We start from the raw sequence: 12246 nt of genomic DNA on the forward strand, positions 1-12246 counted from the left end.
TTCTAACTCTTATCTCTCCTAAGGCTTTGCCAGGCTTCTTTAGCTCGCCTACTCCTGGAGGGTGGAGTAATTTGCACACTCCTAATTGGCTCATCTGGTATTGGCATGCTTTTCTCTGTCCCGCCTTGCAGTTGTAGTCAGCGGGGCTGTCCGTGGTGCTGAAATGTTTTGATTTCTGCTGCCACACGGAGATTCTTGGGTGAAGAGCCGTTTTTTTGCTTTGAGTGCGGCAGAGTCGGCACCGCCATCACAGTACATAATGACAAACAATTATGTTTGGAGACCAATAAAAGGATGACATTTCATTAATGACAACATTGACTAATAAAAGACTTTTTTAAATAAAAAACATGTTATGCATGAATGGTGAAAGAAACACAGTTTTTAATGAAAGGTTTGATCCACTTCATATGTTGTATTAATTTTTTTACAATTTTTTTTAGTACAAAAATAACCACAAAAAACACTCTCTAATTCATATTATTATTTTATATTAAAGATTTACTATTTTATCAATTCCACACAGCTTAATTAGAAAAGTTTTTTAAGTGTGTGTGTTTGTGGGTGTGTGTGTGTGTTGAATGAAAAGGAAGCCAGGGGATGAGGTTTGTTCAAATTCTTTTTGTTTTTTTGTTGTTGTTGTTTTGTTTTTATTTTCCTGCAGAATGATTACAACGCCATGAAGGAAATTAAACTGTTCATCCAAAATGAAGTATTGCGTCTGTTTGAAGGTACATCTGCCACATATATGAGGTTTTTAAATAAACAAACCATGGCTTTTTATCACTTTACTCATGGTGTATGAAAATTTGAAATTAATTCTGTCAGTGAGTCTTTTATATGATAATGAAAAAGAGAAAAATGTTAATGACTCTTTTGGTATACATTCAGTTGTAACCTATTTTATCTATGTATGTTCCTGATATTTTGTTAATAATACATTTGTAGAAAGGTTATCGAGATACACCATGCTGGAAAAGGTACCAGCAGCAATATTGGCTGCTCATGGTTATCAAGGTCCCCCAGGCCCTCCTGGAAATGATGGGTCCCCAGGTCCCCCTGGAGAACCAGGACCCCCAGGCCCTCAAGGTAAGAGACAAAACCAAGAGACTGAAAATTACTAGAGCTGTCTGCTTTCCTGTTAGCTTACATGAACCCATATATCGTTTCAATCATGCAGCCAAAATATTTTGTAACCTTCACATTTAGTGAAGACTAAGTATAAGAAGTCTAGAGATTTAAGTCATACATTACAACCAAATGGGTAGAACAACAAAAGCTCATTTTTGCAGTGTTGTATTGGATTGTTCTTTGCCAGACTGCAGAGGACATTGTGTGTATTGAGTTTCAAACAGGAAAGCACTCACCAATAAGTACATATACAACCACAGGGAACCATTATATGAGGCTGAAGGTACAGTGTTTTTTCTGCCCACTGAATGCCATATTTCTGAGTGATGAACGCATAAGCATGTTCTTTGTTGGATGTATGACATTAGATTAGAAAAGCACATCAAAATAATGTGTGGTATTTGTCTTTGAACTATTTGCCCTCTAGGCCTTAATAAGACTGCATTATGCAATATTATAATCTGTGGTGATGCTCTTCTGGATTAAACATTCTTTGCAGGAAATTGCTTGTGATTTTAAACAGTATCAACACTGTATATTCTTGTGTTCTGCACCTATTACGATTTGTGAGTTTAGCCAAAAATTGCATGTTGTGACTATATTTTAAGGGAAAAATGGGTGTCATTGTGTCAGTAGTGAATTTTTTTTATTGTTTGTTTGTGTACCCAAGCCTGGTCTGTTTACTTCAGTGTGCTCTGCATATGCAACAAAAAGTAATTATGCATGGAAATTAGATATTTCTTATGCTTCCTTGTCAAAAATGGACTTTCTTAACTGGTCAGAATTGTCTGTACAGAATAAGAACACTCCCTTATCAATGATGCCAAAGACTTGTATGTATTGTCTCTGTGTTGTTGTCTCTGTGCTCAGATTCCTGCACAGATTTGCTAACTTAATATATCATTGAACATTGAACTCTGTTCAATGATATATTAAGTTATCAAGTAAGGGTATGCTGACAAATTAATTAATTAATAACTTAATTAATTCATAACTTTCCCAAGCATATACAATAATATTAATTAATGAAAAAGTACCACAGCCTTTTTAAAATGTGATTATACAAATATCTTGTCAAATTAATAATTGTGGAAACCATTATGATACTGAAAATACATGCTTAATTAAGTATTTTGTATTTGATAAGTAAATTATTGTTTGTGTTTGTGTCTAGGCTATCGGGGACAGAAAGGAGAGAGAGGTCAAGTAGGCCTAGGTGCACCAGGCCCTATAGGCAAACCAGGTGTGCACTTTCCTACAAGAACCATATTTATTAAGTTATGATGGGACACAGAAATCCATAGCAACTTGTTTGCATCTCTTAGTAATGTGCTTTACTCGGCCATTACACAGACATGTATGGTCTTAATCCAGTTTTCCATTTTTCCAGGTATTCCATTCGACACTATAAAGATTTTTTTGCCCTCACAAAGGAAATTGGAAGAGAAAGCATTTTAGCAAGTAATCTTAATGTCTTAGGTAAATATAGGCTTGCTAAGGTAGATATTCATGTAGGAGCTAATGTTATACAACTTTATCAGTCAGACCTGTCTAAAAGTAATCTTGTAGATGTGTGTAAATTAGTAAAGGCGATGTCAGGAGGGTGTCTGTCCCATTAAGAAGGTGCTGCTCCCATTTCTTGCAGCATAGCACATATTCTCATAACAGGTCCAGTTAATCTGCGACAATCCCGATCCAAATCTAACTGCTTAATTGAACATCTGCTAAGTGTAATGAGTTGCCACCCAGGGTTCACAATATTAAGAATGTGTCTGTTCCCAGTACAAAATGTAGAAACACTAATGCAGAAAAAATGCAAATATGTGGAAATACTAATAACCAACTTTGATCTGAAGCTATATATTACTGATAATTTGCTGTTGAAGCTGCCTTTTTTCTGTTTATTTCTGGAAGGCTTAACTATTTTTTTCTAATCTTTATTACGGGCTTATTCACCTAAATTGAAATTGAATAATTGCAGGAAATCATTAATAAATCAATATTTCAATTCAAAATTTGATTTGAATTGATTTTGATTTTAATACATTTTTAGTTCATATTTCATTATACCCCTGGTGTATTTGCCACTCTCACACACACAAAGACACACACGCATACACTCACAAACACAGGGAATTTAGGAAATATACTGATGACAGAATTATATGTATTAGCAAAGTAAGACGAGAGAACCCGGCTTAAATAGATTTAAGAGTATGTAGTTGACATTTGACATTGGTTGTTTGCTAAATTTCCTCCTGCTTAATTCTGACAAGACAGAAGTGATTGGTCTAGGACAGGGGTCGGCAACCCGCGGCTCCAGAGCCGCCAAGTGGCTCTTTCATTCCTCTGCTGCGGCTCCCTGTAGATTTGGAAAATAAATATTGAATTTAAATTTATTTTATCTTAGTTAGCTTTTTAAAAAATGTCATTCTAAATTCTAAGATTATGATGCTCTTGTAACATTAAAATAAACCGTGTTTAATTTGTTTGTCGCTCAAAATATGCGTCATAACCGCCAACCTGCGAAATCCGACACACAGAAGCAGACGCATTTTTGGTTTGCTGCAGCGGGCAAGTTAAGATTTTGATGTCATGCAGGGCTGTTTTTTCTTTTTACAGAAATTTTACAGAAATGTGAATGAATATTTTACAGAAATATGAAAATAAAATAGAATAAATATGGTTAAGATGTAAAAAACTTTGAGATGAACCAGACTGAAAAAAGTAACCCATCCACGTCTGGGTTTCCTGTTTACAAAAGTATATAGTCAAGTGGAGTATAACCAAGAGCTTTTGTGCAATTTATATATAACTTAAACATATGAGCATCAGTGTGATTTCTGAAAGGATTATATATTATGCCAAATAATCATCAAATGTTAAATGTCATCAAATGTTGCCAAAGTCATCAAATGTTAAATGATAGAGACAAACAGTGGCAACAGTAGCTACAGTATGTCCTGATTAATCCCTACAAAATCTAGGATAAAAGAATTCTTTAAAGAAGATTAAAGTCTCCAATAATTAACTTAGACCAACTTGTCCTGTTCTGAGACTATGTGCTATTCTGCAAGAAATGAGACCAGCACCTTCCTCAGTGGGACAGACACTGTCCCACCCTAACATGCTAGCCTCGGCCACAAAACTGCCTGATCTATAAAGCCCACATTTTTTTTCAGAGCACAAGAGCACCAGCATAGTTTTCAGAGTCACTGAACTGTTCAGCAACACTAACCTGGTATAAGCTACATTAAAAACACTGCATTGGAATGGGGCCATAGCATATTACTACATCAGACATTCCCTTTGCTAATGTACACACCTCTACAATATAACGTTTGGTAATATTGGACTGCCGATGGTGTATAACATTAGCTCCTATGTAAAAATCTGTGAGAAACTTATGCTTGCCTAAGACCCTAAGAATTCCTGCTATGACCAGCACACTGGCTCCGAGTGTACACCTACTGTAGTGTTGCTGGAGCCCCTAAATAAAAATAGAATTTAACCATACTGTATAACATAACCAGTGCTTTATCAACTTTTTCAATTGGCGCTTCACTGAGGAGAGCAAACTTAAAGGCATAGCTAATTTCACATGCCTTATGAGTCTCCTATAACCAGAATTCTTTCAGGTTTCCTAGCAGGTGCTTTACAGTGGATAGCAAGCCTGTTTGACATGCGAAGCAGAGAATAGTGGTGCTCACATGGGTGAGCCTTAGCATTAGCATTGGGTTTGCAACTATCCTGCTATGTCAACTCCCTATTCTTGATATTTTCAATATTTTTAGACTTATTTATACACAAACGTAATCCAAACGATTCACCTATTTTTTCTTGCCACTGTATTATACAATGTTAACAGTAGTGTCAATGGTTTTCCTCCCAGGTCCACCTGGAATTGGACTCCCAGGGCCTCAGGGAAGATGTGAGCCAAATGACTGCACGCATGCTTAGCTCCGCACAGACCAGGATATCTAGAGTCCATTCTGTAGCTTTTTAAGTTTCTTACACAAACAGCAAAAGCTCACCTTTTAATATAAATGATAACCATTGTTATCATTTACAGAAATGATTCTTTTATTCATTATTTCACAATCAGCATAGCACCTCAGTTGCTGTTTATAATCACTATACATTTAAATGTGACCAAATATATTACATACTAGACAGTTATTCTCAGGGTTTGGGGGGGGCAGGATATTCATCCTAGGTTCTTAAATGTATAAATTCTTATTTACCTCAGCTTTTTGTGTAAGAGAGACAAAATAGATCAGGTGTGACATACAGGTGTGATGGTTTAAGTTATTTTAATAGACAGGTGTGATCAAATTACAGGTTAATAATAGAGCTTAAATATGATAATACGTATTGGGTAAAGAAGGTTTGTTTAGTTTAAGCAAAGAATTAAATTTTCTTTTTATGTTTGCAAGTGTAGGCCAGAACATTTTTGGAAAAGCACTATTCTTGATAATGAAGAAAGGGTTTTTCTTACTTTTTACTTGTTTCTTTTATTTATTAGATGTTACTGTAAATATGGTGGTGATTGAAACTTTTTTCATCAATCTGTGAGCTTTTTTTACAGCTTTAATTTTGTCGGAACCTGACATTAAAATAGCCTTCTAAAATGCAAAAACAAAATGCAAAAACAAACAAAAAATAATAATATTCAACTGAACTACATAATACAATATGTTAAAACGAGATTAGTTTATTTTTGGGTGAGGAAGAGTGATGAATTTATTGTTTACAGTTAATTATGCAACTTAATCTTCTCATCAGGCTATTGCATCTGGTTTAATTCATGCTGTATGCATATTTAGATTTAGTTGTTTTAGATGCAAGTACTATATAATGGATAATTATACAATGCATTTTTTCATTATTTTACAGTATTTATAATTTTTGTCTGTTCACTGATGTTCTTTCCACACAATTAAGAATAAAGAAAATCTATCTTTATCTACAAAATTCAATGTTTTTAAATGCTGTATATTTTTACTGCATTGGAAATGTTTCTATGCAAACTGATTAATTATTTATTTATTATTTGTTAGTGTTTTGATTTTGCGAGGGTTGTTTTTTGCCAATAAAAAAAAAAGCCCCTTTGGAGAGGTTTTGTGTGTTTTTTTTATATTGTCGGGGCATCTCTCTGCTTCTCTCCTCCTTTTACTGCCTGCACACAGACATACACACACAGAAGCACACCATTTGTTAATATCAGTACACGGGCCAAGAATATGGGGAATCATTGGGGTTTTTCTGCAAGAAATATACATTAGCAGCAAATCCCTTAAACTCTTTAAGCTGCAAGGTGGGACCTTTATCGACCAGAGATTTTTGTCCAGCACATCCTACAGAAGCCCAATCAGGTTGCAATATGACATCACCGTAAATACCCAGCCAATAAAAATGAGCCATTTGTCGGTTTTGTGTTTTCTCACGACCCAGGTGACTCTCCCATCAGTTTATAATGAGCATTTCCTTCGGTATAAACAATTGGGTTAATTTTACTTTAGTTTGAGTGTTTTCCATCAATCATTATAACCTTTAAATATTTAGGAATAGCGAAATACAGGTTGGACAGTGATGCCATATTTTAGGATGCTCGCTATAAGTACACAGTAAATATTGTGTAGGCTTGAATGAGAGGGCAACTCATCAGTCTGACTTTCCTCAGCAGCCTAACTCTAAGGCCTGCGGAAGTGTCTTTAGAGTCCAATCGTCCTCCTCCCACTAAAGACTGTTCTAGGAGCCAATACAGTGCATTGGGATCCACGTTCAAAGAGTGTCCACGCTTTAAAAACACGTTTATATAAATTAGACATGTTAGAATCATTTACAACAGTTTAGTCCATTTATTTATTTATTTTTCCAAAAACAAAACTCACTCAGTTTGAGCCATTCCCAGTTTTTCTTTTCCTCATTTAAATAAATCCCTTGGTATCTGAATTCTTGTTTTGTCCACTTTATTCGACTTGCTATTTCTGGCAAACCAACGGACCAGTTTCCTACTGCAATGGCTTCGCTTTTTCTCCAGTTAATTCTAGACAAGGATACTAGGCTAAAGTCAGAAACAACTTCTTCTAAAACCTTAATTTGATTTTGATTTTGTACTAAAACCATAAAATTGTCTGCATGCTCAGATAAAACATGTGGAGCATTAAAAACAGGTAAAATTAAGGCATTTTATACATCTGTGTATAAAACGGTTCAATTAATAAAGTGTACAACATACCTGATAAAGAACACCCTTGTCTGATTCCCTGTTTTACTTTAAAAGGAGCACTTAACCCTCCTTTGATCTTGAGTACACATCACCTTTATCATTGCTATAAGATTGGGGTTGTGACCAAAAGTCTCCAGAGATTTCCAGAGGAATTAGTGCTCAACCCTGTCAAAAGCTTTCTCTTGATCCAGAGAAATCAGACCAAGGTCAACCTACAATGAGCTGGAGATGTCCAAATTGTCCTAAATCAAAGAAACGTTATCAATGATGGATCTATTTGGCATACAGTATATTTGGTCAACTTGTCCATGACATCTTTGAGACGGTTGGCCAGTGCTTTGGACATTATCTTGTAGTCCGTGCTGAGCAGTGACACTGGATGCCAGTTCTTAATGTCCTGTTAATCCCCTTTCTTAGGTATATGTGTGATCACTACACTCCAGCTGCTCAGGGGTAGACACATTTCTATGCAGCTTTCAGTCAGAACCTCCAGCAGATCTACCCCAGTTCCTGCCAGAAGAACTTGTAGAACTTCACTCTTCACTTCAACTTCACTTTTACTCTTTGTTATTTTCATTGTGTACATATGCTGTGTATTTCTGACTGAAAACCTTAAATTGTGTTTTCCCCTCCTCCCACCAAGAAACTAGACTGTTAAAGTTGTCTTTTCTTTTTCTCCACTCATTTCGATTCGATTCCCGCCTCCACCTTGTGTGTGTGTGGAGTTTGCATGTTGGGGGTTTCCTCTGGGTACTCCGGTTTCCTCCCCCGGTCCAAAGACATGCATGGTAGGTTGATTGGCATCTCTGGAAAATTGTCCGTAGTGTGTGAGTGCGTGAGTGAATGAGAGTGTGTGTGTGTGCCCTGCAATGGGTTGGCACTCCATCCAGGGTGTATCCTGCCTTGATGCCCGATGACGCCTGAGATAGGCACAGGTTCCCCGTGACCCGAGGTAGTTCGGATAAGCGGTAAAAGATGAATGAATGAATGAATGAACGAATGAATGAATGGATGTTTTCTTTTAAATTGTCACTTCCCTTTTAGATGAAAGGGCCACTTAGATAGTATGATACGTTAATTTTAACCGATAATTCAGATTACTATGTTTTCAGTGTTTTAGCTTTAGAAACATTATTTATAACTACAATGATTTATCATGAAGAAGGAATAATAGGAACCAGTGACCATGTTGCTTACATATATTCAACAAATTCATTTTATTTTTATTATTATTATTATTATTATTTACAAAAAGCCACTTCACAACAACAACAAAATTAAAGACTGCATTTAAATATGCATTCAAAATGTGATTAAAATCAACTCATCTTGTATGGCTTATTCTTATCATATCACTGTGCCAATTCACATTTTTCCATTTAAAACTAATTTTGGAAGACATATGTGTCCACTCATGTTATAATCTAAATCTATCTAATCTATATAATCTATCTAAACTGCTTGAGACTTTCATGGTCTAAGATGTAAACTTATAAAGACTGCTGTTAAGGAATTATTGTAGCACATTTGGTTGCTCTTAGATAAATCACTTAAATGTAGAATAGCAACATATAATTTCTGTAGATAGAACTGTTAACGTTTCACTTTATTAAGAATTCTCTGATTTTGTTGAACAAATACACTCTGTTTTTATTTAATATAGTCCATTCTGTTCTGATGCCTACACAGACAAACAAAACAAAAAAACACACAAAAGTTTCTTGGTTAAAACATGCCTCATGTCAGAGGCGATGCTTTTAAAAGGACCATTCTAAAATGCTATACACAGAATAAATCAGCTAAATAAAAATACTGTGGCAAGTACATCTGGGTTTCATGATGTTAATAGCTAGTGCAGATAACAACCAGTAGCTTACATTTGTTGCATTCCCAAAACAGCCCAGTTACAAGAGTTACAAAAGTTATCGTGACTTTAGAGAGAAAGGCATTTCAGATTTCTGACTGTGAAAGTCAAAGCCTTCAGAGAGAGAAGGGAATAGACATGATCACATGATCACATCAGAATGGTGCACAACCAGAGTCATTGTGAGGTTCCTGTTCTATAAAGGAAATAATTGTTGACGTGGTGTTGTTGGGGTACTTATATGTAAGGGGAAACAAGAACTGGAAGTAAATCTAGTCCCTGTGTCCCATTCCGTGCTTCTAGTTAACATAACATGCTATCAGAAACTAGTTGTTTAGGAAACTAGTTAATTACGATACCACTATCCACTCTCGGGAGGGAGTGTTTGCACGTCTCTGTTGTCGAAATGGAAGGGAGAAAAGCTGTGCGCAGACATGCCGTGAGTGAGTGAGACTAAAAAAGAGGACTGATGAGCTGGAGGGGAAACAACAGAGAATAATAAAATATAAAAATAATAAAGAGATGAGGCAGTAAGTGTGCCTCGAATGCTTCGAATGCTTTCTATTGATGCTTTCCGCATCGAATGCTTTCTATTGATTTCAGTGATATGAATGAATGGCCGAGTAGATGCCGAAGTTTAGGGAGCCTCGGATATGAAATATAAATGACTTGTACCAGACGCTACAGCTGGTTTGGACAAGCAGAAGCAGAAATATTAAGTTAATACATTTATGTGTACCGTCTGCGATGAAGCTGAGGATAACCTGAATGTTCCTTTCCCTGACGGAGGAGAAGAATAAGTCCTATGAGACATTAAAAATGTCATTCACATGCCATTGTGTAAGTAAACGTACTGTAACTTGATTTTTGAACAAGTGAGATTCAATAGATGTAATCAAGAGGCTGGAGGGAGTATGGAGGATTTTATTACTGCTGTGAATACACTCATTGTCAGTTTGAAGCCCCAAGAGAAGACAGAACTGTCGGTATACAAAATGCAAGACTGTCTGAAAGTTTGCAACTTAATCCTGAGGTCAAGCTGGAAAAAGCCATGACTAAAGTGAGACAAGGCCGCGAATAGACCGCAGCCCATCCTGTGTGGACGGTCACGTGAGTTGCAAATAGCTGCAGACGTTCATGCATTAAGTTCAAAACCAAAGCTGTCACAAAAGAATGTGAAATGGTCAAAATAAAAGGGACCCAGCACGGTGGATAAAAAAAGTAAATTAATGGGGTCTGAAAAATGTGGAAACATAGAGAGGCATAGTAGGAAAGAGTGCCCTGTACATGAAGCAGAATGCCGTAAATGACACAAAAAGGGACATTTTACTAAGCAGTGTTGGTAAGCTAGAACAGTAAATGACATTACCCAGGAGCAAGAAGAGCAGAGGACTGAGCTTGTCAGACTGAATGTAGGAAATATACAGGTCAAACTAGTCACTGGTGCAGCGGTCACTGCAATTCCAGAATTCAGGTTTTCTGTGGGCATTAATGGTAAACTCCAGCTACCCCGCAAAGTCCTGGATGGGCCTGGGAACCAGGCTACTAAGGTTAAAAAACTGTTGCAAGGAGAGCTGAACATAAAAAATAAACAGACTAAACTAGACTGGATGTAGTAAAAAGACTGTCCAAAGCGCTGCTGGGACTTCCAACTATTGAAGCTTTACATTTAATTACACAGCTACAGACAATACAGAATAAAGTGGAAGATTTTGTCTCTAGCTATCCAACTGTTTTCAAAGGCTTGGGAATGTCAAAAATGTCATACAAAATTGAGCTAGAGCAAGGGGCCATAACTTATGCACTGTCATCTCCATGCACAGTTCCACTCACTCTGCTTGACAAAGTCAGAGTTGAGCTGCAACTAATGGAGACCATGGGAGTGATATCCAAAGTCACTGAGCCAACTTCATGGTGTGCTGGGATGGTAGTGATGCCTTAATCTCACGGAAAGATAAGACGGTGCATAGATCTTACTCACCTGAACAACTGGTACATCTTACCAGCATTACTGTAGATCACATGCTAGCCATGTTAGCAGAGGCTAAAGTGTTTACAAAGCTCAATGTCATGCCAGGGTTCTGGTAAATTCCCATAAAAAATTAGATTAAAGGGCATGGCAAACTATTTGGGCAAATTTGTGCCACACCTGGCTTCATTCACATGTCCACTGAAGGATTTGTTGGAACACACCCCATCAATTGCCTTCCAGATACTGAAGAGAGAGCTTAGTTCAACCTCGGTGTTGGCCAAATACTCCCCAACATATGAGACTAGACTGTCAGCAGATGCTTAGTCATTAGGGTTTGAAGGAGTGCTAACTAAAAACAACCCAAGAATGGACTATGGTCTACATTTCCTGAGGGTTATCAGAAGTAGAAAAACACTACACTCAGATTGAGAAGGAAGCATTAGCAGCGATGTGGGCTTGCAGAAGCCTTTCGTCCTATCTGTTGGGGTTAAAGTTCACACTTGAAACAGATAGTCTTTTTGTTGCATACCAAAACACTAGACCAAATCCTTCCTCGTGCCTTAAGATTTTGTATCAGAGATTTTGTATCAAAGATGCACTTTGATTATGACATAATCTATGTGCCTGGTAAGCAGCTGATCTCAGTGGATGTGCTGTCAAGAGCACCGATTAGAAGAAGAGGAAGAGGAGTTGGAGCAGGAGACTGAGCTAAATGTCTTTGTTGGTTCTGTGGTGCAGAGCTTGCCTGCTATATTCTTGCCAATATATCAACGATTTGTTTTGCAAGTGACCTTTCTCTGGCCAGCCGGACTGGCAGTACTGGCGGAGTCAGCTTTGTTTTTCCTGCTATACAGTATGTTCCAGCCTTGTTTATGTAAACCACCATAGCTGGGGACCAAATGATTGTCATACCCAGTTCCATGAGACAAGATATACTGAAGATTCTTCATGAGAGCCACCAAGGGATTTTAAAAAATGCAGGGGCAGAGCTCAACAGTCTTTATAGCGTCCGGGGATGTCAGTACATATTAGCCAGATGGTGGAAAG

The 12246-nt window shown here is 37.1% G+C and overlaps 1 protein-coding gene across 3 annotated transcripts in view; it reads left to right on the forward strand.

Moving 5' to 3' along the window:
• Positions 1–6244, forward strand: part of LOC132841849 (collagen alpha-1(XIX) chain) — a 124383-nt gene extending 118139 nt beyond the window's left edge. For all 3 annotated transcript variants that reach the window (XM_060864429.1, XM_060864430.1, XM_060864432.1), the window contains 4 exons: positions 665–731; positions 949–1089; positions 2306–2374; positions 5024–6244. In XM_060864429.1, the coding sequence (XP_060720412.1) occupies positions 665–731; positions 949–1089; positions 2306–2374; positions 5024–5091 (345 nt within the window). In that variant the 3' untranslated portion in view covers positions 5092–6244. The remainder of the gene's footprint in view (positions 1–664; positions 732–948; positions 1090–2305; positions 2375–5023) is intronic.
• Positions 6245–12246: the final 6002 nt, after the last annotated feature.

This window comes from Tachysurus vachellii, chromosome 2, assembly GCF_030014155.1.
Source record: "Tachysurus vachellii isolate PV-2020 chromosome 2, HZAU_Pvac_v1, whole genome shotgun sequence".
In the NCBI taxonomy this organism is placed as follows: Eukaryota; Metazoa; Chordata; class Actinopteri; order Siluriformes; family Bagridae; genus Tachysurus; species Tachysurus vachellii.